The sequence below is a fragment of the Remersonia thermophila genome, chromosome 1 (genome assembly GCF_042764415.1).
Source record: "Remersonia thermophila strain ATCC 22073 chromosome 1, whole genome shotgun sequence".
Lineage (NCBI taxonomy): Eukaryota > Fungi > Ascomycota > Sordariomycetes > Sordariales > Chaetomiaceae > Remersonia > Remersonia thermophila.
The window spans coordinates 4,883,911-4,909,294 of record NC_092217.1 but is presented as its reverse complement, the minus strand read 5'-3'; the positions used below and the strand labels follow the sequence as shown (position 1 = coordinate 4,909,294).

The 25,384-nt window shown below is 58.7% G+C and overlaps 7 protein-coding genes and 1 non-coding gene across 8 annotated transcripts; 5 read left to right on the top strand and 3 right to left on the bottom strand.

Annotated features, from left to right (window-relative positions):
* Positions 1-6,047: 6,047 nt before the first annotated feature.
* VTJ83DRAFT_1351 (uncharacterized protein) lies at positions 6,048-8,874 on the bottom strand (the record flags this gene model as incomplete). The annotated part of the gene is made up of 7 exons (XM_071007501.1): positions 6,048-6,217; positions 6,292-6,490; positions 6,553-6,921; positions 6,987-7,490; positions 7,555-8,246; positions 8,314-8,524; positions 8,845-8,874. The coding sequence occupies 7 exons, from the start codon at positions 8,872-8,874 to the stop codon at positions 6,048-6,050; spliced, it is 2,175 nt and encodes a 724-aa protein (XP_070870704.1).
* Positions 8,875-9,609: 735 nt separating this feature from the next.
* Positions 9,610-9,975, top strand: VTJ83DRAFT_1350 (uncharacterized protein; the record flags this gene model as incomplete). The annotated part of the gene is made up of 2 exons (XM_071007500.1): positions 9,610-9,701; positions 9,777-9,975. 2 exons carry the CDS (start codon positions 9,610-9,612, stop codon positions 9,973-9,975), a joined length of 291 nt encoding a protein of 96 aa, XP_070870703.1.
* Positions 9,976-10,449: 474 nt separating this feature from the next.
* Positions 10,450-12,140, top strand: VTJ83DRAFT_1349 (uncharacterized protein; the record flags this gene model as incomplete). Its single annotated transcript, XM_071007498.1, has 6 exons — positions 10,450-10,714; positions 10,781-11,211; positions 11,348-11,426; positions 11,515-11,605; positions 11,684-11,919; positions 12,049-12,140. 6 exons carry the CDS (start codon positions 10,450-10,452, stop codon positions 12,138-12,140), a joined length of 1,194 nt encoding a protein of 397 aa, XP_070870702.1.
* Positions 12,141-14,555: 2,415 nt separating this feature from the next.
* VTJ83DRAFT_1348 (uncharacterized protein) lies at positions 14,556-16,659 on the top strand (the record flags this gene model as incomplete). Its single annotated transcript, XM_071007497.1, has 5 exons — positions 14,556-14,820; positions 14,916-15,152; positions 15,247-16,089; positions 16,197-16,296; positions 16,401-16,659. 5 exons carry the CDS (start codon positions 14,556-14,558, stop codon positions 16,657-16,659), a joined length of 1,704 nt encoding a protein of 567 aa, XP_070870701.1.
* Positions 16,660-17,291: 632 nt separating this feature from the next.
* VTJ83DRAFT_t14 lies at positions 17,292-17,375 on the top strand. Its single transcript has one exon. It is a non-coding gene; the product is annotated as a tRNA-Asp (tRNA).
* Positions 17,376-17,643: 268 nt separating this feature from the next.
* Positions 17,644-19,349, bottom strand: VTJ83DRAFT_1347 (uncharacterized protein; the record flags this gene model as incomplete). Its single annotated transcript, XM_071007496.1, has 3 exons — positions 17,644-18,377; positions 18,474-19,152; positions 19,221-19,349. 3 exons carry the CDS (start codon positions 19,347-19,349, stop codon positions 17,644-17,646), a joined length of 1,542 nt encoding a protein of 513 aa, XP_070870700.1.
* Positions 19,350-21,121: 1,772 nt separating this feature from the next.
* On the top strand, positions 21,122-22,744 carry VTJ83DRAFT_1346 (uncharacterized protein; the record flags this gene model as incomplete). Its single annotated transcript, XM_071007495.1, has 1 exon — positions 21,122-22,744. One exon carries the CDS (start codon positions 21,122-21,124, stop codon positions 22,742-22,744), a length of 1,623 nt encoding a protein of 540 aa, XP_070870699.1.
* An 845-nt stretch (positions 22,745-23,589) lies between these two features.
* On the bottom strand, positions 23,590-24,744 carry VTJ83DRAFT_1345 (uncharacterized protein; the record flags this gene model as incomplete). The annotated part of the gene is made up of 1 exon (XM_071007494.1): positions 23,590-24,744. The coding sequence occupies one exon, from the start codon at positions 24,742-24,744 to the stop codon at positions 23,590-23,592; it is 1,155 nt and encodes a 384-aa protein (XP_070870698.1).
* Positions 24,745-25,384: the final 640 nt, after the last annotated feature.

Sequence of the window (25,384 nt, the reverse complement as noted above, 5' to 3'; positions counted from 1 at the left end):
CCAAACGGGATGCTGTGTTGTGAAGAGCGAGGTGGGTGCGCAGACAAGGTGGATGCGTGGTGTTGAACGTCTCTGGAAGCATCCGAGAAGGTACTCCCGTTGTTCGGCATGGTGTATTGGTGCGGAAGCTCAGCCTGCACGATGGTCTGGGTGTAGTTATGATGCTGCCGATGGGAAAAAGTATTCAAGGAGGCGCCCTCGGCACCCGGCCTGGTGTTCGGCAACAATTGATAAGGTGGAACTTGGGGAGCGCTTGGTATAGGTATAGTATAGTCTTAAGTGTTAGCCGAGATCTGCGGGTAAAACCGTTGCACATCGACAGGCGCGGTCTTGTAGCCCTCAACGAGCGCATAAGGCTGGCTGAAACTCGGTTCGAAGGCGCCGCCCTGGCTCAGCTGCCGTCTTGCATTATCGGGATGCGTCTCATTGGAGAGACTATTGTTCATGGGTGCCCAAAAATTCTGATAAGGTAGGGCCAGTTCATAGCCGGGTCGGGCAAGCCCTTGACTAGAGGGTTCGTGAGTGAGGTGATCTGGAGCATCGATTGTAAGGGCCTGGTCGGCCCAAGCATGGTGGTATAATAGTTCAGAATTCAGAGGCATGTCTCGGGTCCAGCTTTCTGCACCATGAAGCTCTCTGGTGTTCCCCAAGTCCGCCCGAATCGGGGCGGTGGAGTGGAAGGAACCATGGTGCTGACGTCGGTGGTGGTCCAGGACGCCGGGGAAGACATTGAGCTGCGGTTCCTGGAACCTGGAGACGTCAAGAGGCAGGTCTGGGAGAAGACCCCGACGCGATTCCATGGGCTCGATGGTATGGCGCGTTGAGGAGGGAAGGTCTTGAAAACGCCGAGGTATGTATGGTTTCTAGCCTGCCGGTGGTGCCGAATCAAGACATGCGCCCTGGATGCCGCAGGACGGGAGGAAATGGGACCAGTGTTTGTTGCGGGATGCGTTCCATCTTAAACAAATCCACCTCGACGATATGTACGTGCTTCGTATTGATGATGACAGGCATGAGCAAAGCCAGCCCATACAGTTTCTGCGTCCCAACTTGATCATTGGGCTGATTTTGACATCGAGGGCGCTCGACGCAACGACAGTCGACCAGGGTACAGGGGTTCCGGAGAAGGGGTTTCTCTTGTCTTGGCGGTGTCGACCAGGGGTCCTTCCGGATTCGACTTGAAACTACATTTTCCATTTTTCGTGAAAAAGACACCGCGCAGTTTCCAGGTGGTCTTGCTGTTGACCACGTCGTTTTGCTTCGCAGCAACATTGTATGGATCGGAATCATAAGTACCTAGTAGGCGAAGTACTTGTGTACAAGGGGCCTTGGAAGGGCCCCCCACATACCTCGAACAACCCAGTAACTATTCTGTGGACCAAACGTACCTGAACCAGGGGAATGGAAACTCTTCAGGACACGATCGAGTGCACCGCTTTGGGAATGGCTAATCCGTCCCAACCAACCAAACAGGTACCCGGATATCTTGGCGGCATTCCAACCGGGATGAGGTAGGTAGGTTAGGTCCCGGCCGACCGGTCGGTGGGCACTACCTAGGTAGTTACACAGCAATATGCAATTACTGCGTAATTACGTCCTAGATGCATCTCCCCTGCAGAAAACCAGTGGGGCACCACGACTCCCCGATCCAAATTCAGGCCCCTTGCACGCTGGCTGCAGGGCTAATCGCCAAAGTGAATCCTGCACCTGGACCACGGAGCCAGAGGGACTACAGCTGCAGCTTCTTGATCGCGTTTGAGAACGAGAATCAAGACCAAGGCCACCACGTACTTACCGGTATGCAAAATCCAGAGCACAGGTGTTGGCCCTTTGGGTAGTTAAACATCAATAGATAGGGGGGCCTGCGTACGCAGTAGGCTAGGTAACTTCCGTTGAACGTCAGCCTTCCCAGGCTGGGGACCGTGACAGATATCACCAGATGTCTGTCGGAAATTGCCTCAATTTGGCAACGTCAAAAAGGGCGTTGCAAGATCCCCAGAAATCAAATCGACTTTCTATGTGTTGCAGTAGCAGGTATACATGGTGCACTAGCTGATGGCAGCATCAGCGGATCCGTTTTTGCTGTCACACTATGTCTTGTGGGGCTTGGGCTTCCTATTGTCGGACAATCCTTTGTTGCACACCGCCCCGAAAACCCCATCGTGTCCATCCGGAGTTGACTTCGCGATCGTCACAAGCTGGATATGCCAAGACAAGGCTCTCTTTTCTTCGCGGAGAACCAAACAACCCTCCCAGCCCCCAAGACCCTGGCCTTTCCCCCCGTTGCACCTCCGGTACTTGATAGGTCAAGTTACTGTGTACTACATAGTTATACTGTATCGGTACGTTCCAGGTTAATAATAGCAGCGGATGCGGCCCGGCGTCGATCCATCTACTGCGGTACACTAAGTATGCACTAAGATAAGGCGATCGGTCCTGGTCGGGCACCGCCTGATTTCTCCGGGTGGCGATCACCGCGCGCAGAACAGCAAAGAGGCCCTGAACGCTCTATAGCGTATCAGCAACTCACCGTGTACCTGGGTATGGCTGCTTGATTCAGGACTGGGTTGGCCGGCTGTCTGTGCACCGGGGGGGGGGGGGGGGGGCAACCTTCCGCAGCGTTGGGGCCAGCTGCCAGTCTGGATGCACGGTTCTCGGTTTTGATTGGGACAGACGATTCGCCAAACTTGCCCCGGAGAGAATCCCCAGTCATTTCGCCTACCTCCTGCTACTAGTGTGGCGTACATACAGAGCAACAAACGTTATGGCGTACCAATGGTGGGCGCCCGCCATCTGGAACCTGTCAATTTTGGGGATAGGGTTACATCATGTCGCAGTATCAGCCGCAGTTCTCCGGGTGTCAGCTCCCCTCCAATCCTCCCACCCAGCGAGACCTCTATGGTTGTGTGATCTTTGCGGAGTGCTTCCTGCTGTCAAGGCATGCCGCTCTTTCTCTCCGTCTTGTTCCCGCAAGTGTGTGCATCCCGTGATACAAGTGACATACAACCGAATGAAATACACTTAAAGAGTCTGCGGCGGTAATGACTGCGTATATTTAGGATCATGAGAAGAACGAAGCCGACAAAAAAATCCCTGCGGCAACTTTAGCCGGGCATTTTCCAGACCGTTGGCGTAATATGTGCCCGGGTGCGTCGTCGTCCTTCTGTTGCCTCCCACAAAAGTATATGCTACCTCGGCGTGTTGGGAGAGTCAGGACGTCCTGGACCCCGCTGGCTTCCCTCCCTGCAAGCCTTTGAGGTTGAACTCGGGCTGCGCTCCTCCATTCAGGGATATTGCCTCGCCTGGTACCGTGCTTTGGCCAACCTTTCCGATTCACGCCAAGCGATCAGTGGTTTTACCTCTGAGGCGATGGAACGTTGTAGTGTTGGCATCTGTCCGCTGCACGGGTGTTTTCTTCTTTGCATCGAGAGTTTTCTAGAAGGAGCAGATGATGCTGAGCTGTGTGGCGAGCTGTCGTTGATTGGTGCTTGTGGCATGAAGGTGGCGGTGGCTGACGACCCGAACGGTTCGAACCGTTGTGAGCGATGTCACACGGGCCTGGTCAGCGTGCCCTCATGTCCCACATCCTGCTTTCCTATCCGATGTGCACTTCAAGTGACCAGGCTTCCTCCGTCGGATCATGGAGGGCATCGTTGTGAGGAACAGGGATATTCACTATTATTATCATGCTGTTAGTACACAAGCACACGGCGCTACCTGCACGATTAGATACACGAGAGAAACATCAACAGGAGAGCCCATTACCCCTTGAAAGCACCACATCCAGGAACCCATCTTTAACATGATCCCCCAGCAGAGCTTGGATATCGCTAAGGAATGCGTCAAGAGTGGGATGCTGACCTTGGCCCGAGCAGCCACAGTCTCTGTCCATGCCCGAGACGAGGAATGGATTCATGGTTTCCGCGGTGAGACACCCCGCGGCTTGGCTTAATCGGGTCCAACAGTATGCGGGAGATGGCGCTAAGCAGTCGCTTGATGCATCTGAAAGAGTGCGGCGGTGTTGAAAACGTGTAGTGCTGTCGTTTGCCAGAACAGATGACTGGGACAAGAAGCGGCGTGGATACAAAGCAGTGTGGTGTGAAACCTAGGGAGGTGCACAAGAGAACGCAACCTTGGATAAACGTTGAATCCAAACGACGCTGAAAGTCCTGACAACAATCTTCATCATTGGTATCTGGTGTACATATATATATATGTACAGGCTCGTGCGTCCCGACATGTTTGAAGTCATGAGCCACGTAGGACGGGCGTTTCCTTGACAACCCAACGATCAGGCATTGCTACAGTACCCGATATGAGCTCAGTTCTAGTGCTTCACACACGGTTGCCGAGTTTCTCTGGACGTTGGGCACCAACCCGTCACTCGGATCCTGACAAACGATCGGAAGGAAAGTCTCATGCGCATGTCGAACCTTTGGAAAGCGTGGCGTAACGTCACCCAGGTCCCGATAACAGAAACCTTGAATGCAGCCCGCATGCTGGGAACGAACTACCATTAGCCCTGCTAGGCCGCCGCACTCGCAATCGTTACCACAATCGGCCTTCGGGAGCTCGATGAGGGCTCAAACTCCGAAAGCATCCGTGTTTAAGCCAGCGGGACAAGCGCATCCGCCACACTTCCGCTGTCATGGCGCCGATCGGGGAGGCCTAATCGCCGTTGTCACGGCCATTGCATACCCAACGAGGATCGAATCCGGCTCGGCCTGCATATCAGACCGGTTGATGTCGTCGGTGGCGATCTGTCTGTCAGACCGGCCCAAAAGGGGCGCGGTCCGGAGAGTCGCGGTCAAGGCTGCAGACCGGTTCCAAAAAAGGCAACACCAAGACCGAACTGTATGTATCTTGGGCTTGTCAACCAAAAGGTACCGGTGCCTAAGGAATATACCTCAAAAGGCCATGCCTCCCTTTTGCAGATGCTGTTGGGGTGTTGGTCCTGTCCCGTGGGGGTAAATCAACACGTGAGACCCAAGCTCATTGTACGATGCTAGGGAAAGGGTTTCTCTTCGAGAAACAGGGTAAGAGTTCACACCGGCTATCGTTATCTTACTGTGATTTAGGGGCTTAGGACAGGCTGGCCAGCTGATTTCATTTTGCCGGAAAGTAGTAACCGAGCAGAAGAGTAGGAAAATTGGTTTTTTCAAACAGAACTGGGTATCGACACAATAGTGCCATGCAAACCTCCTTGGAGCTCGTGCTCTGGTAGTAATGGCTTAGTTAATCACCTAGTCAAATCCCTCACAGGTCCAAGAAGATGTTCTTCGGGATTGATGTGGGAAACCGACTTATGGGCAAAGAGGCCTTCTTGGGTGTATTTCACTGACACAATATTCCCCACCTGACCACCGAAGTAATAGATAGCAAAGTAACAAGTGCTGGGGTAGCGGTGCCGGCTCAGCCTTGTCGAGCCGTACGCTAGGGATCTTACACCTCAGGTACTACCGACCTAGGTAGGCAAGTGAAACTCGCCCAGAAGCAAGCCCAGACGATCTCACCCCATCACCCTCTTCAGCGTGCCTAAATACCTATCTCTCCAGGTTCCCAGTTCAGCGCTCAAAGGTAGCTCTCTTGGGCGTGGATGGCGAGGCTAACATCGTCGTGTTCTCGGGATCTGTAAAGGACTTGTCCAAATGGTTATCCAATGGACTGACCGCTTTTGAAGCTGTCAATTATACATCACCAATAAGATGCCATAATTAGGTCCCTGTATCTTTCGTTGGCCTCGGCACGGACCTCTCTCTATCACGGACGGCTATTTGTTGATATCAATCTGATGTCAAGGGCATAAAACAACCAGGTGGCAGCCATCAAAGGACCACGGAGCTATTCTAGGCAAACGCAACGAAGCGTCCTGGATTGTGCTACAGACCGATCAACGAAAAGAATAACAAAAAGAGAAAAGGAAAAAGAGAAAATATAGGGTAAAAAGACCGTTGCTGAGACCGCAATCACCCCAACACACTTGCACCCTCAAGGTGTGCTATTCTTGTTCCTCCTCCTCATCCATCGGCCGGGCCGCCTTGTCAGGGCTAATTCCTCGACTCTTCCACCTCTCCGGCGTACTTTTTCACCATCACCACTTCGCCCATATCTTCAATTACCGTGTCCCTCGGCGACCATCCCTGCTCGAACATCTGAGCCACAAAGTACAGCTCGTGCTCGTACAGCTTGATTTCCTTGTTCTTTTTGATGATGCTCTCTGTTGGGCCGAAAATCCGCGTCAGAAGCTTTCCCTGAAAGCACACGACGAGTCGCCGTGGAGTAATATCGTACCTCGTTGCGCCAGCAGCTCCTTGGTCCGCTCCAAGAACATGATGTCTTCTGGTGACATGTTTGCGAAGGGCGTCCTGTGACGCTGTGTCCAGTCTTGCTTGAACGGGTTGCACGACTCGGTGCGGTAGTGGTAGTGGTGAAGGATGACGTTGGCGCTCTGGTGGTGCTCCGAGATAAAGTTTGGCATGGAGTATCTCCGCTTCAAGAGTTGTCGGTCATCAGGGGGGCTTTCATGTCCAGCAGAAAGGTGTAGCAACTTACCCGCAGCCCATGCTTTCGTGCGTTGTTGTAGTTTTCATGGGTGATCATGGAGCAGCTGTGGAGAAGCATGAAGGTGATGAGGTAGACGGTCATCCAGTTGTTGGGGTTGGCTGTCTGCACCAGCTTCTGGAAGTCCTCGAGCACTTGCTTGCGGAGCGGGTCCAGGACCCCAAGCGTCAAGATGGCATCGAGCTGGTAGATCATGACAGGGGGTAAGGGAACTTTGCCAAACAATGGAAACGACTCATCCTCTGTCTCGGGCTGCATGTCGAGCGTGTCGTTTCCGACAATGTGCTCCACGGTGGACGTGCGGCGGATGGCAAACCACAGCCGGAAGAAGTTCTTGAGGAGTTTCTTCTCCTCTTCGGACTGAAACGGCCATCAGCGATGAGTGCTATTAACAAAGGGTCGCATTGCGTTGGCAGAAATCCTACCTCAACCCGGCAGATGTACTTTTGGGCAAAGGAATACGTCTCGACGACCCATTGATCCCTGCCTTTCAGGACACACTCCATCGACGCGAAGAAGTATTTGGCGATGTAGGCCTTCATATGCTGCGCTGCATCCTTCATGTTGACAATAGCGTATGGGGTCGTTGGTTTAAACTTCCTGATGCCCGTTTTATCCACCCATGTTTTGTGGGTGGCATCTTTCCCCTTCAAGGGCTTGAACTTGCGGACGTGCAGCCTCAAAGGAACAGGACAAACAGTGGACTCAACGTCGATGACCCGCACGTCTGGAGATTCCCAGTCGGTAATATTGGCCAGAGTCATGTTGCTCCAGCGGAGAGTGAACTCCAGACCGCGCGGCTTTCCCTTCCTGTAAAGGGTGCACTCCGCGAGCCGCCAGCGGCGGCACTCGAGAGTGTGAAGCGTCGGCTTGGAGACATTCTTGCACGTCAGGCAAATGCCAGCGGGGTGATTTGGGTCAGGTTGGCACTGGAGAGTCACGGATCCGTCAGCGAGGCAATGCTCGGGGGGTCTCCTCGCGAAGAAGTCTTACGCGGATCTTTTGCATTTGACACCGAACACAGGCCTTGAGTCCCCGTGTTTTTGCTGTCTCTGCCTGGCGCTGCGGATCGTTGAACGGCCCCCGGCGTCGGGTAGCCGATCCCGTCTTGCACTGGGTTGGGTCGACCTCCACAAACTGGAGGTCTGTGGTCTTGGAGACGCCCTCGCTGTTGGGCCGGGTGTTTTGGCGCGGAGGCTCAGACCGAATACTAATTGCCCCCGGAAAGAACCGGGCATGGCTTGAGTTAAGGCTGGATGGTTGCTCCGGAATGGTAAGAGGGAGCTCTTCGTTCTGAATCACGTCCCAGTTCGGGCCGAGATCGAACTCAATCGCAACGCTACCCGTAGCCGGTGTCGGTGCAGGAATATTGGGGAAGGACGCCTCGCCGTGTTGACCAGCCCATTGGCTAGAGGTATGACCTGCGTAGTGGGGAGTAACCTGCGTCATCATGTCCCGAGGCAACTCGGGCGTAAGAAGGGGAAAGAAATGAGGGGTCAGCGGAGGCCTCAGCCAGCTATCAAGACCTCCAAGAGTGCTGCCGTCCAGCCCGCCCAGCCCGTCCAGCCTGTCTAGCCCAGTGTTGAGATCGCCCTCTAGACGGTTCCAGGTGGCAGTTTCGGTATCAGAACCGCTGTCTCTGTTCTCGCCGGAAGCCTCTTGTCCAGGATCAGTGCTGTCTGTTTCTGAGACGAACGGTCAGCATCTTCCCACGAAGGACCAGAGCACGGCCAGGGGTCCGGAGCTGCTTACCCTCTCCGCTTGGGCTCAACTCCTCCACATATCCAGTCGTTTCAGCGGCCGTTTCTTGCTGGCTCGGCATTGCTACGCGCTGCCCAGCGGGTGAAAATGGACGATAGGCATGTAGCGCAGCCTGTCGTCCCATGCTATCCCCAGACGGCCGGGACAGATGTTGACGTTTTCCTTGCGTCATGTCGGCAAAGGGGTACGGGCGCTTCAACGCCTAGGGATTTTTACGAGCGGTTAATGACTTGTTAACAAACCCAACAGCTGGGCAACGCAGCAGCTTCGTATCGCACAGGGGAGCAGGAAAAGGGCCTCGTAGAAGAAAGGGAGTGCTTAAATCCAGTTCTCCGAGACATTTTCTTTGCACGGTGATGGTACAAACACCGCCCCTGACCTCCGAGTTGGACATGCACCGGAACGCTCCTTTCGTAGCCCGGTCACCCATTCGGTAAGGATGCGATAATAGGATCCGACTAGGTACCGACCAGCTCTCCGCAAGGAGGTAGGTACAGTCAACGGAACTATGCTTCCACTTACCCAAACCTGCGGCGGTGGAGCAAGCGACATGGACGCTGGAAAGGTTTCCAGCCGGAAACCTGCCGATATCCTGGCCGAAGCCGGTGGTTACTGTGAGATTATCGGACGGAAACTTGCGGGAGTGGCGTGGACCACTGGTGAGCAGAAAGGGTGTCCAACACGAAGAAACAAACAAGACAGACCGGCCGGTCGTTGAGCCAAGTTTTGGGTTCCGAAAACAGAAATTCGGCAAGGGATCAGGGGCATGTCTCTCAGCCTCGGCGGTCACCCAAGGGATACATGCCCAGGGTCGTGGAAGCTCGGGGGGACGTGGTGTTTCCCATCGACGACGAGGCTGAGTGAGAGGGGCCCAATGCGGCTCTTTGGGCAAGCCGGTTACACTGCATGCCCTCCCACCCCAACGACGGCACCACGGCTCCGACCGGTTCCAAATTGGGAAAATCAGGGGGGGGCCTTGACGTTCACGACGGACAGCATATCAGACGATGGGGGTCGCTGCCACCTATTTGTTATGCAATTTCTCTTGAGCTGAGTCTTAAAAACCGGCATTTGCCACGTCAACCAACAACCTCGCCAAGGGAGAGAGCATCCTGACCGGTCCTCGGAATGTCGTGCGAACTGCCGCGGCTGCATGCGCTCGTCTCCACCGGCCGGCTCAACGTCACGTCAGCCCGGAGGGGAGGAGGGATCCTACAACACTTCTGAACGCGCTGGCGCAGGGGGACTCGGGGCCTCCGAGTCCCGAAGGTCTCGGGCCACGGAGCAATGGCGGAGAGCTTTGAGAAGCACACTTTAATCCGGCTCGCGGCGCTTGGGCTCGTCTCGCCAAGCCTGTTGGGCTCGAATCTCCAGATTTGGTAAGACGGTAGAGCTTCCCCCCGAGTCCTCGCGCCCCCTTTTCGCGCCGTCAGGAACTGATTCGGCGGGACAAGCCACAAGCCACGCGCCCCGTCCCGGCCGCGGGCGGATCGCACGCCCTCCCGCTCTCCCGCTCTCCCGCTCTCCAGACGGCCCACGTCGAGGCCTAGCGGCTCAAGTACCGATCAGCATTTGTTTCACCGCCCGCGTTCTCCCGGGCGTCCCAGGAAAGCTAAGATCACGCGCCGCGGCTCCCTCGTCTCGACGTCGTGATTGGAAGACGTCCTGTCTTTCGCAGCACCGTTCGCCCAACGACACGACGCGGCAACCCACCCCTACCCGCGGAATTCTCTCGCGCTGTCTCCGGCATTTTTTGAGCCGCCTCTTGATGGTGGTGGATGCGATAATTAGAGCCGAGGGTTGGCGGCAATGGCCGCGTATAGGTGCGTGCGTGTGTATGCGGCCGTAGGGAGGCAGGTATGCGGGTGGGTGGTGGGTGGGCAGGAAGGAGTATGAGCTGGTGTGTCATCATGAAGAGCTCCTCGCAGAGCCGCAAGCCCGCAGAGCCGCAGCGTGAATGGAGATGAAAGGGCGCCCCCCGGCCCCCCGGGTTGTGATCGTGAACGCTGGAGTTGAGGTTGAGGGACCAGGGTTCGTTGTCCCGTTGGTGGATGCTCGCAACAGCCTAGCTCTGCCATCCTCTTCCAAGTCCGTCAGCTTGCAAACCTCGTCCGGCTCTCGCCCACCATGAAGCCCGCGTCCGACGAGGGTCAGGAGCCAACCCAAGCCCCGGCTGAGGTTGGCATGCACAACCAGCTCGCACTCGACCAGCCATGGAAGCGCTTCTGGCCCCCCGTCAAGGGGGGTGAGACGTGGAAGAGGCTCCTACGCGAGCATCCAGAAGTTCTAGCGTGCCGGTTTGATGTGAACCGGCCGTATGACAGGCCCTGGCGCCGCTGGGCCGATCCCACATTCGTGCATGGCGCCAGCCACGCCGTTGGCCACGTGCCATGTGAGTAATTCCTCGAGGAGAACGTTCCGCCGGACAGCTGAGCTCATCGCCATGTGGTCTGTCAAGCCTCGAGCTGGCGCTCCGGGGATGGGCAACCCCTGGTTCCGCGGCGCGATGCCGAGCAGGAAAGACAGGCGTTGGACAACCAAATCCGCCGGCTCAAGCTGCCTTGCGTGGTGCCCAAGAGCTTCCACCACCTGGCCCCGCTGGAGATGTACGAGCGAGAGAAGCCCTACAAGTGCCACCTCCCCAAGGACTGCTTCCCGGGCTTCAAGATGAACAACCTCGTCTCGGAGAACTACGAGGTCACCATCTCCGAGGTGACAGGCTTTGAGCACATGTTCACCCTCAACACGTCCGGCTTCGAGTTTGCCAAGTGTCCCATCGCGGTGCCAGAGTGGTCCGACGAGGCTGTCCAGGAGAGATATCTCCCCGGAATCGTGGAATGGCTCAAGAAGCGTCTCGGCTGCGAGGACGTCTTCTGCTACGCTTACAATGTGCGTTTATACACCCTGCCAAGGGGTGGTGTGGGTTCTGGGGGGAGGGGAGGTGCCAACAACCCACGCTTCCACCGCCTGAAACTTTGAAAACAAAGGTTCAAACACTAAAACCAAGCCTCGCGCTTCGTGGCAGTTCCGCCACTACGATCCCCAACAGAGACCTGCAGGGCAGCAGTACGACTTCAAGCCGCCCTTTCTTCGGGCACACTGTGGTTCGTGAAGCCCCTCCCCCCCTGAAGCGTTCAGATCTGTTTGTTATTCTTTTTTTTTTTTTTTCCATGCTGACAGACAGCCACGTAGACGCGAGCGCATCGACCTGCCAAGCTCGCCTGCGCCTCTACTACCCAGACAACTACACCGAGCTCATGCGCGGCCGCGTCCGCTTTATCAAGTCCGCCTTGACCTCTTCCCTTCCATCTTTTTTTTTCCCGCCGACTCCAAACGCTGACGTCGTTGTTCTCAAACGCAGCATCTGGCGGCCCATCTCCCCGGCCCCCGTCGAGGACTGCCCGCTCGCCATGTGCGACTTCCGCACCGTCGACCGCGAGGACCTCGTGCCCATGGACATTGTGTACCCGCATTTTGTCGACGAGGCGTACGAGGTGCGGTACAACCCGGCGCACCGGTGGTTTTACAAGCGCGGCATGACGCAGGAGGACGTCATCGTGTTCAAGCTGTTTGATAGCGAGGCTCGGGAGGCGACCGGTGAGGCATCCCGCTACCCGCCGGCCTACCTAGCTAGCTGCCTACCCGCACATTCAGTAGCTAGCAAGCGAGGAAATCATGGATGGTGCGAACAAATCGCTGACTTTTTTTTTTTTTTTGCCCCGGCAGTGTGTCCTCACTCGGCCTTCGTTGACCCCTCGGCTCCCCTCGACGCACCGAGGAGGGCCAGCATTGAGGTCAAGGCGATCGTCCTTGGCTAAAAAAGAGCGCTCCGAGACGGAGGCCGTGTTTACGTTGTTTCTTGTCCTTTGTCCGCTGACTTGTTGCTTGCCGGTCCCCGCTTGGATGGGAAGCCTCGGCAATGACTGCCGGGGTTGGGATTCAAGAAGGGGCGGCGAGATGTTTGTTTTGTTTTTGCTTGTTTCTCGGCCCAGATGGATGCGTGCGATACCAACGTTCACGACGCTCGAGATTGTCAGGGGGTTCTACATTGGATGCTGCCTACCTACCTTGGGTGGTTTGCGACAGACTGTCCTTTTTTTAGATAGCTTCAGAATGATAGACCCCCCTCTTCTGTTTCGAATCTCGGTGGTGTGGAACAGGTGCTGGGACAAGTACTCTCTGTCTCTGGCAGGCGTTGGCTCGGTCTAATTCATTACGTACCTAGGTACCCGGGTCTCGGCGCCATTGGCTGTGTACCTATGGACCTTGGACCTTGGATTTGCGAAGCCACTGCGCCCTGCTGTTGGTGGTGACTCAGACTTCCGGATGCTTGACGTGTTGTATCAAGTGGGGGGGGTCAGAAGGAGGGGCAATCCCCGGGCCGATTCGTCTGTTCGACGCACCGTGATTGGTGTGGAGGGACGGACGCCACATTTTCTGGGCAGCATGGAGACACACAGGTACACAGGTACACAGGTACACAGGTACACAGGTACACAGGTACACAGGTACACAGGTACACAGGAGACGCTGGGATGCCCAATGCGGGAATCCTGAGGGTGTGCTGCGTAGTGTGAGTCTTGTTGCTTACACGGTAGCTCTTGGTTCGTCTCCCAAACCAACTGGTGGTGTGTTGTGACTTGTAATCCCCCTGCATCGCAGGTACCGCAATTTCGTGTGCGACAGACACGATCTGCCTTTTGTCACAGCTTGACCGACGGGCTCGGAGCGGCCACAGCCTCACGCGAACCCCTGGATCTCGGGCAACCAACATGCGGTCCTCCACGGGCAGGTAAGGGGTGCCGGGCGTTGACCGATAACGCTGGCAAGTTTAAGCGAGACCTGGAACATTGCCTATCGCGGATGAGAACAAGCCCATGGCGATGGAGCATCCGACCAAAACTACCTACCTAGGTACCTACCTAGGCAGCTAGGCCAGCAACCTTGATCAAGCCGAGGCTACCTACCGTAGGTAGTGTACCGGTACCGGGGGTCGGAAGTCGATACGGAGCACGTATTATAGTAGTATTATAGACGGGAACGTCCGGTCCCCCGGGCTCCACCCGTTCGGGTTGTAACGGTTTCCGCCCGGCGGCGGCAGCGCAGCTCCCGTCAGCCCTGCAGGGCCGCCCGGGTATCCATCCCGTATGGTCTAGTGTAGGTCTGTCCACAGTATCGTCGACACCCCATCCCGACCTCTACTGCGTAGATTCCACACAACCTACAGAGTACCTTCCGGGCTGATATGCAGGTACCGTATTTCCTCTCTTCATACGCACACACATTCCACAGATTTCGGTGGGTGTTGTTTGGCGACGTCCCATGCGGCTGAATACCCGCCGGGTTCATCCAGGTGACCGCGGACACTAGGCTAGCGTTGGTTGGTTGGAGGTTCTAGAACCTGCGCCCCTGTGCTGAACGGTGAAATACCGGAAGTTCCATGGGGTTGCATGCCAAAACATTCAACACATGAACATCACAACGTGAGCCGCCCCAGCTTTCTTTGTCCTATGTTCTACTATACGCCAATGCACAACCAACATCTAACACAGCAGGGACAGCCAGGTACCTAACCATGAGACCCATCGGCAAGCACATGGTATTCCACGGTGTTGTTTTGGAATTTTATATCTATTTTTAAACCCTTGTCGCAGTTGGCACCGTTCGTTTGAGTCACGAGACCAAAAAAAAAAAAAAAAAAAAAAAAAAAAACAAAACAGCCCCGGTCTTTTTTTCGTTGCCGTGACTCCGTAACATCCCGACACTTCGGTTAACAATACGCGCCAAGACGTCATCTGTGGGAGCATCCATGAACGCCCAAGCGCTGTAACGTTGACAGAGAGGGCCCCGCCCACGGCGGCTCCGACAGGCTCGACGGGACAGGCTCTCGACCAGCTTGACTGGCTCGACTGGCGCGGTCATCGCGGCTGTGGGTCTCGTCTAGTCTGCAAGGTGTTTCGAAACCAAGAATCCCTGTGGACACAAAGGGGGAACGAAAAGCAAGGCAAATGTACTATGTATACTAGTAAGCACCGTTTCGGCCAACTTGGTTGGACGCATTTTGTCTTGTCAACCACATGGTTTTAGATCTTGATTCTGCCACCTCGATCATCCAACCTCGCACGCCATTGAGACCGCCTACCTGCGCCAGCTCCCAGGAGACATCTCTCAACCCTTCCCCTCTATATCTGCACAGCGCCGTCCCTTAGACCGACGACATCCCTTGGCCCGCCATGAACCGTCCGTCGCGAACCGAAGACGACCTCGAGCACCCGACCTGGAACCAGAGCCCGCCCTTCCTGGCCGCCGATCTCACCACCCGTCAGGACCTGAACGGCATCGCCAACGCCCGCGAGCACCGGCATGGGTGCGCCAGTGTCAGCAACAGCGCTGGTTGGCTCATGGATGGAAAACACATCAGCGCAATGTTTGTGCTCGGCGGCGGCGACAAGGAGTCGCCTGCCCAACCCGCCCCGGCAATGAGCGGGACGCTGCACCGTAAGCCGAACCCACCAACGCACCGCAGCATCCTCCTCTTCTGGTCAACTCGAACTCTCATGACTGACTTGAACGTCTCTTTCCCCGGAATCCAGGCCCGCTCATTGCCCCCCCGACAGCGCTTGGTGGTGAAGGCCGAGCCTGTCTCTCCCCTCGCTCAATCCGGCCCCCCGTTGGTTGGATTGGCTGGATCGCGTCGGTCGTTGCTGCGTCGATGTTGATCAACGCAGCCGGGCATTATGTCCCGCTGATCTTATCTTCTTCTTCTTCTTCTTCTTCCACGGCCGCCGCCGCCGCCGCCGCCAAGTCGGCCGTCATGGGTGTCGTCAAAGGTTCGCCCCCCCCCCCCCCCCCCCAACAAGCCACCGGCAGGGGCAGACGACGGGAACGAGCAAGCTCGCTAACCACCTACACCACCGCACGCAGCCGAAACCACCCTCCACCGCCTCGCCAAACGCGGCGACGCCTGCGAGAGCAGCGTCGTCAACCCCGACGAGTACAACATGCCCCTCCACGTCGGCGCGTTGGTCATCATCCTGGCCGTGTCGAGCCTCGCGTGCGCCGTGCCCATGCTGGCCGCCAAGTTCCCGTTCATGCGCATCCCGGAGCGCTTTTTCTTTGCCGTGCGCCACTTTGGCACCGGCGTTTTGCTCGCGACGGCCTTTGTCCACCTCCTGCCGACGGCCTTCATCTCGCTTGGCAACCCGTGCCTGTCGAGCTTCTGGACGGCCGACTACCCCGCCATGCCGGGCGCCATCGCGCTCGTGGGCATCTTTGTGGTGTCCATCATCGAGATGGTGTTTAGCCCCATGAGGCACTGCATCCCCAGGAGCTGCCCGCCCGCCCGAGGCCCCCGGCGGAGCTCGCACGGGTCCGGCCTGGCCCCCGCCCCCAGCTGCAGCCACGCCGTTCGGTCGTCCATCTCGGGCGGCCATTGCAGCAACGCGGCCGTCGCCGCCGCCGTCACCCGCCCGTCGGGAGCGCGCCGCGCGAGCGCCATCGCTCCCGCCCCCTCGCCCGCCGCCGCCGCCGGGAAGGAGTCGGCCGCCGAGCCCGAGAAGAAGCCGGCCGTGTCCGAAGGGGCCCTGCGGGAGGCGGACGAGTCGCTCGGCGCCGAGCTCACCGAGGAGCAGCTGCACAAGAAGAGCATCCTGCAGTGCATGCTTCTCGAGGTCGGCATCCTCTTCCACAGCGTCTTCATCGGCATGGCGCTGAGCGTGGCGGTGGGATCCGATTTTGTGGTCCTGTTGATTGCGATTGCTTTTCATCGTGAGTTTTTTTTTTTTTTTTTTTTCATCTCGCAGTTTTCCCTCTCCATGTCGTCGGTCCTGCACGCTTTAGAAGGAGATGGTTGGCGTATTGACACGACCCCGCAGAAACCTTTGAAGGCCTCGCCCTCGGCGCCCGCATCGCTTCCATCTCGTGGCCCGAAAAGACGCGGCAGCCTTGGCTGATGGTTCTGGCCTACGGATGCACGTAAGCAGCCTCCCCGCTTCCCGCCCTCCAACCCTCCTCCACCGCTCTTCAGAGGGGAGACATGTTTCGTTCGGCCAAAGCTAACAAGACCCCCGAAACAACAGAACCCCGATCGGTCAGGCCATCGGCCTCGCCACGCACACGCTCTACAGCCCGGACTCCGAGACCGGCCTCATCCTCGTCGGCACCATGAACGCCGTGTCGTCGGGCCTGTTGACCTTTGCCGCGCTGATCGAGCTGCTGTCGGAGGACTTTTTGAGCGACCACAGCTGGACCATCCTGCGCGGCCGCAAGCGTGTTTTGGCCTGCTTTTTGGTGTTTTTCGGCGCTGTGTGCATGAGCCTGGTCGGAGCGTGGGCTTAAACGCGAGAAAAGACCGAGCTCGGGCTTGTTTTTGTTTGGGGGGGGATGCGCCGGGCAGCTTGGAAATACGGCACGGTGCTGCAGCCTGGTGGTGGATGGTGCCGTTGGTTGTGCATAGCGGCCAAAGAAGCGGTGGTGATTTGGAATTTGGGCGCTTTGGATCGCGGAGGCGAGCGGATCCAGGGGTTTTGCAGGTTCCTTGGGACGGTCGCGATGAGTGAAGTCGGGATGTGTTCGGAGGGCCTGCACGAGTCGTTGACAGCCGCATAGCGTTGGGTATTGCTTCAAGTTTCTATCCTAGATATCTCTAGATAGCCAACCCACCCAACATTCGTATCAAGATGCTATGATTCTGTCAACACTTTCCCCCACTGACCATCATTATTATCGTCGTCGTCATCATCATCATCATCATCATCATGGCTGAGGGACTGCCCCTCGAGCGATGGTGTTTTTGTTGATTATTATCTAACCTGAGACGTTCTGTCTCATGAGCAACAGGTGGCGACGGGGAGCGACGTCATGGCATTTGATCAGCGTGCCCCTGAAACATGGCGTGCGGGGTTGATAAGGGCTTACCCCGCACCGTCCCACCACAGCTCCTCGCTACGGCTGGTGCCAACACCAGCAAGTCTTCCGTAGTATAGTGGTTAGTATGTGAGCTTGTCACCTGCCTGACATCGCTCGAGACCCGGGTTCAATTCCCGGCGGGAGAGATACTTTTTTTCGCGTTTTTTTTTTTCCTATTCTACCTGGGCCTCTTTTTTTTATTTTTTTTATCGTTCCTTTTTCTTTCTCTTTCTTCTTCAAGCATGGGAGACTTGGCTTGTCTGAATGGATAGAGAGAATGGTTCAAAAAGCAGAGGAAAGACGAAAAAAAACCCATGATTCCATGTGCTCCGCTAACTCCAACACCAAGATGACACGACAAACCAACTATCAAACAAGGAAAGCATCTCTCGTCTTCCCCCCCTCTCCTCTTCTCTAGGGCTCCGGCGTCAGCGGCAAAATCGTCAGCCCGCACGGCAGCACCGGGGTCTTGTCGGTCGCGAACCGCGTCGCGATCTCCTTCAGCTCCGAGTCGTCCTCCACCGTCACCGGCGTCCTGGCCTTGCCCGGGTGCCGGCTCCCGGCCTTGCCGTCCCGGATCTTGTCGGCCCGCTCGATGGCCCTGACGAGCAGCTCGGCGACGCTCCCCCGCAGCGCGCACTGCGTGAAGACGGGGCTCGCCTCCACCTCCTCCAGCGCCGCGCGCCGCTCCGCCTCGCTCGCGCTCAGGTCCTCGACGTGCCGCGCCAGCGTCGCCTCGCCGAGGGCGTACGACGCCGGCAGCGCCCCGTGCGGCCACTGCGCGTCGGCCAGGCGGTGCAGGAACAGCAGCACCCCGGCGAGCGTCTGGGCGAGCAGCACGGCGCGGTCGTGCGGGGTCAGGCCGAGCACGAGGCTGCCGGCGTCGGTGCCGGCGCGGAGGAGCTCGTCCCGCACGAGCGGCCGGCGGGAGGCGTCAAAGGTGGCGAAGAGGACGCGCGCGAGGAGGCCCGCCTCGGGCGCCGGCGGGGGCGCGGGAGGGTCGAGGACGGACGCCGGGTCGCGCAGGTTGAAGAGCTGCACGGCCTTGGCGAAGAAGTCGGGCAGTATGTCGCGCGCGTCGACGCCGTGCAGCTTGCGCGCGTGCGCCGTCGAGACCTCAAAGTACTCGGATGCCGTGTCGGCGCAGTCTGGAAAAGGGGATCATGGTCAGGGTGAGCGGAACCGGAAAAGGCCCAGGCGGAGGCTTGCTTGCGGGAGGGGAGACGGAAAGGAAATGCACATACATCGCGTGCAGATCGGCGCCGAGATGCGCTGGGCGGCCGCAAACGCGTACTTGACGCTCCTGTCGCGCAGCCTCGCGAGGGTGGCCTCGGCCAGCGCCTCGAAGCTCCGGGCGTCCTCGTCCGTGTCCGGGCTCGAGACGCACACGCGCGGGACCACGGCCGCCGCGCCCGGCGAGGCGCCGTTCGGCAGCAGCACCTCGTCCCACCGCCGGCCGATCTCGTGCTCGAACCGCTTCGCCGCCAGGTCCCGCAGGATGTACGACACGGCCACCTTGCTCAGCCCCTTCTCCTCGGCGTTGTGCGACCAGCCCAGCCGCACGCGCTCGACAAAGTCGTCGTACTTTGTGAAGACGAGCACCACGGGGACGCCCGGCGCCACGTCGCACAGGCCGCCCCGGCCGGCGACGCCGAAGAAGCGGCGCTCCAGGTCCGAGACGGCCCGGCCCTCCTCGCTGGCGACGCAGTACCAGATGGCGTGGAGGCGGTCCTGCAGCGGGGCGGCGGGCGAGGCGCGGGCCGCGAGGAAGTCGCTGACGCGCGCGTAGTTGGCCTCGTCGTCGCCTCCGCCGCCGGGGCCGAAGTTGAGGCACGTAAAGATGTCGACGCGCGAGTTTTGGCCGCGCAGGTCCAGAGGCGTGGCGATGGCGTGGGAGGGGGAGAAGGCCTCGTCGACGTATCTCTGCGTGCGGGGGGTCGTTAGTAGGTGTGATGATGAGAATGATGATGAAGATGATAACGTTCGCGAACCTTTTCCAGATCAACGCCAAAGACCTTGGTGAAGAGCTCTTGCTTGGTCGACTCGGGGCTTCCGAGCACCAGCACGCGGAACTTGGGGCATGCAGCCAAAAACTCGGATGGAGGTGTAAGTGCGCTCATGGCTTTCGATGGGTCTTGCTCTTGGAGCGGTGCCAATGGGATCCCAAGGGAGGAGGATGGTGTTTTGCGAGCTGCAAAGAGCTGGCTTTCCCCCGGTCATGGATTTCCGGGCTTCGCCTCGTCTCTTAAGAAGGCCTTTCTGTGGCCCTTGCTGCGAGAGGTTCGGCATCTTGGAGCCGTACGTATGTATGCAAGCCTCTCGTTGCGTCTCTGCCGGTGGCCTGATGACGCCACTGAGGGGGACACGTCGGATCATGGCTGGAAGAATTGCCCCCTGCGCCCCCCATGTTGGCCGGCCTCTGGCGTGCAGCAAAGTGTCACTCACCCCACCGGACAGAGCCAAGCCCAACCGTCATGGCGCGTCCCACTCAGGGCCCTAAGGAGAGCAGCATCGGGAGTTGACATCATGGGCCGATCAGGAACTTGGGGGATTTCGTCTCGGGTTTGGGTTGGGCGTCTGGCTGACTGAGAGGCTCAGCCTGCACCCAAGCAGGCGTAGGCTAATAAGGCTATACGTCAGTCAGAAAGCAATAAGTACAACAAGCTCACTAGGGTCCCGTCTGCCAAACATATAGTACGCGCAATGCATCTGCTCCTTGTAAGCAAGCAAATGACCTGAGGAAACCTTCCAGTGGCAGAGGCCCCATCCTATGCCTATTCTCCCGGATGGCTTCAGAAAAGATGCCGATCGCTTTGGGCCACAAGGGTCCCGGCGGCGATGTGGTAAATTCTCACCACCTCCCAATCAAGGTGCGCCAACAACGGGCCATCCTCCAGGAGTCTGTCCGGCTTCAGCTTGCCAATCGCATGCGCCGAACGGCATCCAGCGGCAGCCCAAGTTCGCCATCCGCTCAACTGCCTCCTCCCTCCTCGACAGCAACGGTTCCATTCACGCCGTTTCACGATGACTTTCGGGTCACCTTCGTGTCAGCCACCTTTCTATTGTCCAAGTCCAAGGCCGCAAAGCCGATGCCCTGAGATGAAGGACGAAAGCCGGCAACGGCGACGAGGTTGTGCGGGGTTCCCCAAGGGGACCCCCCCCCGCCCCCCTGGCCAACCTCTTGGGTTGAAGAAATCGTGCTCAGAGAGGTGCCAGCCACTCACGGCGACAAGCTGAACCTCGCAGAGCGAGCTGCCGTAGGGCCCGGCGCGGCGGCTGTCCAACGGGCGGGCCGGAGTGGATGAAGCTCGGGAGGGGGCCCAGGGGTCGGCGGTGGCTTGGGAGGGCTGCCGGACCTGATTGGTTCGCAGCGTTGGAGATGTCCCCAAAGGGCAATTTCCCCTCCAAGACATACATGGCGAAGTGCCGGGGGAGGATTCGAGCTGTCCCTGGTGTCTCGCAGCCTATGGGCGATGAGAGGGACGACGACTCGCGTCACCAAGGCATAGATAGGGAAAGGGACCTGAAAGAAAGAAAGAGTGGGAAAAAAAAGGGGCCAAAGTTCCAGGATGGCGCGCCACATGGTGTGCGATATATCAGGACGGGCTTCCTCCCTTGGGGGTTAACTACCCATATGCCATGAGGATGCCGCTCGCTGGACACGCACCGTCGTGACCACCTTATTACACTACGCTCTTTTTCTTGTTGTCGCTCCTTTGCTCTCCAGGCCAGCAGACCCCGACCGGGTCGAAGGGTTGTCTTGGGTTCTTGGGCCTTCATACGGTATATTCTCGTGGCTCCCTTGATCTCCGTCAGGGACCGGGACGACGATATTCTCAACCCCAAGGCCTGACACGAACCACAGCGAAGAAAGGGGTAAAACAAAAAAACCATGAGAATCCTCAAGACGCTGGCCCTCGCGGCCAGCACGGCCTGGGTGGCCGTGAGCGGGCAGTCCTGCAACCCCGTCAACGCCACCTTCAGCACCGCAGCCATGCCTGCCGGCCAGTTCCAGCCCTTTGAGATGCTGAACCCGGTCGTGGAAAAGACGAGCAGGCGCTACTTTGTCACGATTGTCAACCTGACCCCCCACCTCTTCAAGCTCGAGAGCGTCGACGGCAGCAAGATGGACGAGTTCTCGTTTGGCGACGTCCCGCCCGGCCGCGCCCGCCAGAATCCCCTCAAGTACCGCTTCAAGATCCTCGTGGCCGACGACAAGACCACGGCGACGTACGCCGTCCAGGGGGCCAACAACAAGCAGTTCGCGGTGCGCGCGACGAGGAAGCTGGCGGGCGGCCACGACGTGCGGCGCGTGACGCTCGACCTGAGCGGCATGGGCCTGGGCTCGCGCGAGTACGCGTTCCCCGGCGGGCAGGCGTCGGTGACGCTCGTCGTGACGGGCAGCGAGAGCTACGGGTTCCGGTCCTCGCTGCGCCACGGGCCGGGCAACTGGATGAGCTCCATCAAGGACGTGATCCGCGACCGGCCGGTGCGGCACCTCATCCTGCCGGGCACGCACGACGCGGGGATGAGCACCATCACCCACAAGATCGCGAGCATCGGCAGCAAGCCCAACACGCAGAACCAGGCGCTCAACATCCACGACCAGCTCCGCGCCGGGTCGCGCTGGTTCGACCTGCGCATCGCCAGCATCCACCCGGACCTGGAGCGGGACGCGACCAAGCACGACGGCTTCTGGGTGCTGCACGTCAACGACGAGACGGCCGACGTGGCCGTCGGCAACACGGGCGAGCCGCTGGACCAGGTGATCGACGAGGTGAACCGCTTCACGAGCCAGCACCCGGGCGAGATCATCTTCTTTTCGATCCGCTACCTGGTCGGCCGGCACCGCCACCCGACCCGCGGGCCCATCCTCTGGACGCAGCCCGTCGTGGACCAGTTCTTCGCCAAGCTCCGCGGCGTCAACAACCGCTGCCCCAGCCTCGACGCCGCCAACAACGCCACCTTCCAAAACTACCGGGCCGGCTACCTGATGGACCAGAACGACGGCCGCGGGTGCGTCCTCCTCCTGCTCAACGGCCGGCTCCCCGACGGCGTGACCCACGAGTCCCCGGCCGACGGCATCTACGCGCTCTCGCGCCTCGCGCTGCGCGACCGCTGGTCCAACAAGATGCACGCGCGCGACGTGGCCGCGGACCAGGTCGCCGCGTGGCGGTCGCTCGCCCGCGGCGGGCCCGGCGACCACGACGGCTTCCTCATCTCGCAGTGGCTCGTGACCCCGGACGCCGTGGCCGCCACCGTCTACTCGCTCGAGAGCTTCGCCGTCGAGCAGGCCAACCCGGCGCTCTACTTCCACGGCGTCAACGGCATGGACCCGGCGCGCTGGCCCAACGTGATCCTCGTCGACTACATCGGCGTGCTGACCCGCAACGAGTGGGCGAGGGACCAGCTCGGCGCCGAGCTGTACACGCTGGCGCTCGGGCTCAACCTGTACCTGGTCAGCGAGAACTGCCACATCCAAAAGGGGACGCCGCCGTTGATCGACGGCCTGTGAAGCGTCCCTGTCGACAAAAGAGGAGGAAGACGGTAGAGAGAGGAAAAGAGGGAGAGGGAGAGGGAGAGGGGGAGGGAGAGGGAGAGGGATGGAGGGATCCATCACACCGGTGGCGAGCCGGCCTTGCCCAAGACGCATAGCTTACCTATCCAGACGATCTGGTAATATGCATGGAGGTTCTTGGGAACCTCTTGACCACGAACACCACGGGATGATGGCATGCGAATATCTATATCTTTTTTTTTTTTTAGAAACAAGGTTGTTGGGGGCGGCTAGAGTCTTGGAGGCTGAGAAAGCCTTTGTTTCCACGGTTTTCAAGCGGGTAATGTTATTCTTGGGTCCGTACTTTGGACCATCACCACACAATGCTGTCCTCTCGTTTCTCCCAAAGCATGATCGATCCAGATGATTTTCGCTCTACAACGTGACACAGGGAGACCAGGTGACCCGTAAGGTGGGACATCGGTGCGCGGAAGCCCAGCAGTACACGCTTGGTTCAACGGTCACGAAGCAGCAAGGCACGCACGCACAAAGACACGTCAGGCAGAAGAAGCGAAAGAGGCCAAGGTGAGAGAGAGTCCAAACGGAAACCAGCTTCCTGTCCTTGTCTACCATGCGCCTAGTTGTCTAGTAAATAAACTCGTGTATATGCAACGATCCCCTCGCCAGCTACTACCCCGATGAAGCCGGAAAGGCAGAGAAGGCCAACAAAACCCCAGACATGATATGCGGAGAACAAAAAAAAGACCTGCAAGGTACGTTTTCCATACACCAGTCACTTGCCCCCCATTCCCATCCGGCCGGTACCCCCTCCCCTCTCGCCCATCGTTGCTCGCATCCATGGCTTAGAAAAGAGCAAACAGGCCAGCCACCAGGGTCAGGCCGAGGACGGCAACGGCCGAAACGGCCTTGCCCGTGGCGCTGCCCTCCACGATCGCCTCGTCGCTCGAGGCGGCGCCGGAGCTGCCGGTCGAGGAGCTGCCGCCGTTGGAGCCGGTCGAAGAGGCGTCGGTGGAGGAGGGAAGAGCCGAGGTCATGGTGGCGGTGGTCTGGAAGGTGGTGGGGCAGGTGAGGTCGAAGAGGGGCTTGGTGGAGAGGTTGCTGGTGATGGCAAACTTCATCTCGTTGTCCGGGTTCGAGTCGCGCAGGTTGTACCAGAAGGTGGGGACCTTGTTGAAGAGCTTGCGGCAGCCCACCTCATCCCAGTAGTACTTGGCGTTCTCGACGCTCGAGACGGCCAGGTCCCAGGTGGGGCCCGACGAGGGCCAGCCCGTCTCGGTGATCCAGATGGGCTTGCCGCCCACGGCGCCCTCGACGGCGGCGAAGGCACGGTCGAAGAGCTGGCCCGAGTTCTCAATGTTGTTGCCCTTGCCGTTCTCGTAGTAGGGGTACTCGTCCACGCCGACCCAGTCGACGGCATCAATCACCACCTTGTTGGTGCCGTTGGTCCAGGCGTCCCACGTGTCGACGTGGCCGATGGGCACGCCGGCGAGGGGCGTGTTGGCGACGGCCTTTTTGTAGTCGTTGATGAACTTGACGATGACGTTGGGGCCGGCGCCGACGCCCGCCTTGTTCTTGATGCCCGTCTCGGAGTCGCGGTACAGGTCCTCGCTGCCGATGGACATGCCAATGACGAGGCTGGTGAACTTGGTGCCGAACTTGTCGATGGCCTTCTTGAGGGCCGTGAGCTCGTTGTCGATGTTGCTGGTGCCCGAGGCCCAGACGCCGAGGAGGATCTTGGTGTTGGTCTCGATGGCGGCCTCGAAGGCCTCGGTGGGGTCCGTCTCCGAGTAGGCCTGGATGTTGGTGTAGAGGCGCACGGCGTTGAAGGTGCCGGGGGCGTTCTCGAGGTTCTGGGCGGTGCGGAACTCGGCCTCGAAGTCCTTCTTGAACTTGGCCGAGTAGTCTGGGAGGGTGGCGCCCGAGTTGAAGCCGAGGTAGTTCTCGGCCGACGCGCCCGAGGCGAGGACGCTAGCGAAGAGAGCCGTGGTGGGACGCATGGTGATGGATGATACGAGATCGAGGGGGAGTGCGTAGAGCGGGTTGTCGAGGCCGAGGGATGAAGGCTGGCTGACGACTTGGAAAACTTGGCGATTGCGTCACCAGAGCGAGTAATAATCTAGGTTGGAGGAGCGAGTGTCGAGAAGAGAGAAACCCACAAAGTGGTGTGAAGGAATGACGGCGTCACGAGGGACGATAAGAGTTTCGGTTGAGTTGGAGAGAGAGCGAGAGAGAGAAAGGAAAAGAAAAACGGTGCTAGGTATTCAAATGGGTTGGAAGTTGTGAGAAGGGAAAAGGCCGAGAAAGAGAGAGAGAGAGAGAAGGGTTGAGCGTCATGAAAAAAGGAATGAGCAGCAGCAGATGGGCCACGCGTGGACCTGCCACCCCCCGGACGCCCGAGCATGCGGCCCCCCCTGCACACCCGACTGCAGGAACAATACAACCTTGGAACCGCGCGGAAGCTCCCCAGGTCGGCGGCTGCAAGGGCGGGTCGGGACAGGAGGCACAGCCCCCATGGGACGGTCCACCTACTGTGTACACTACTTGGATGCCCTGATGCGCTGATGCACCGATCCACCAGCAGGCGGGCCATGCGACAACGGGAACCCAAGAGACCTATGCAACCTGGAAGTCGGGCAG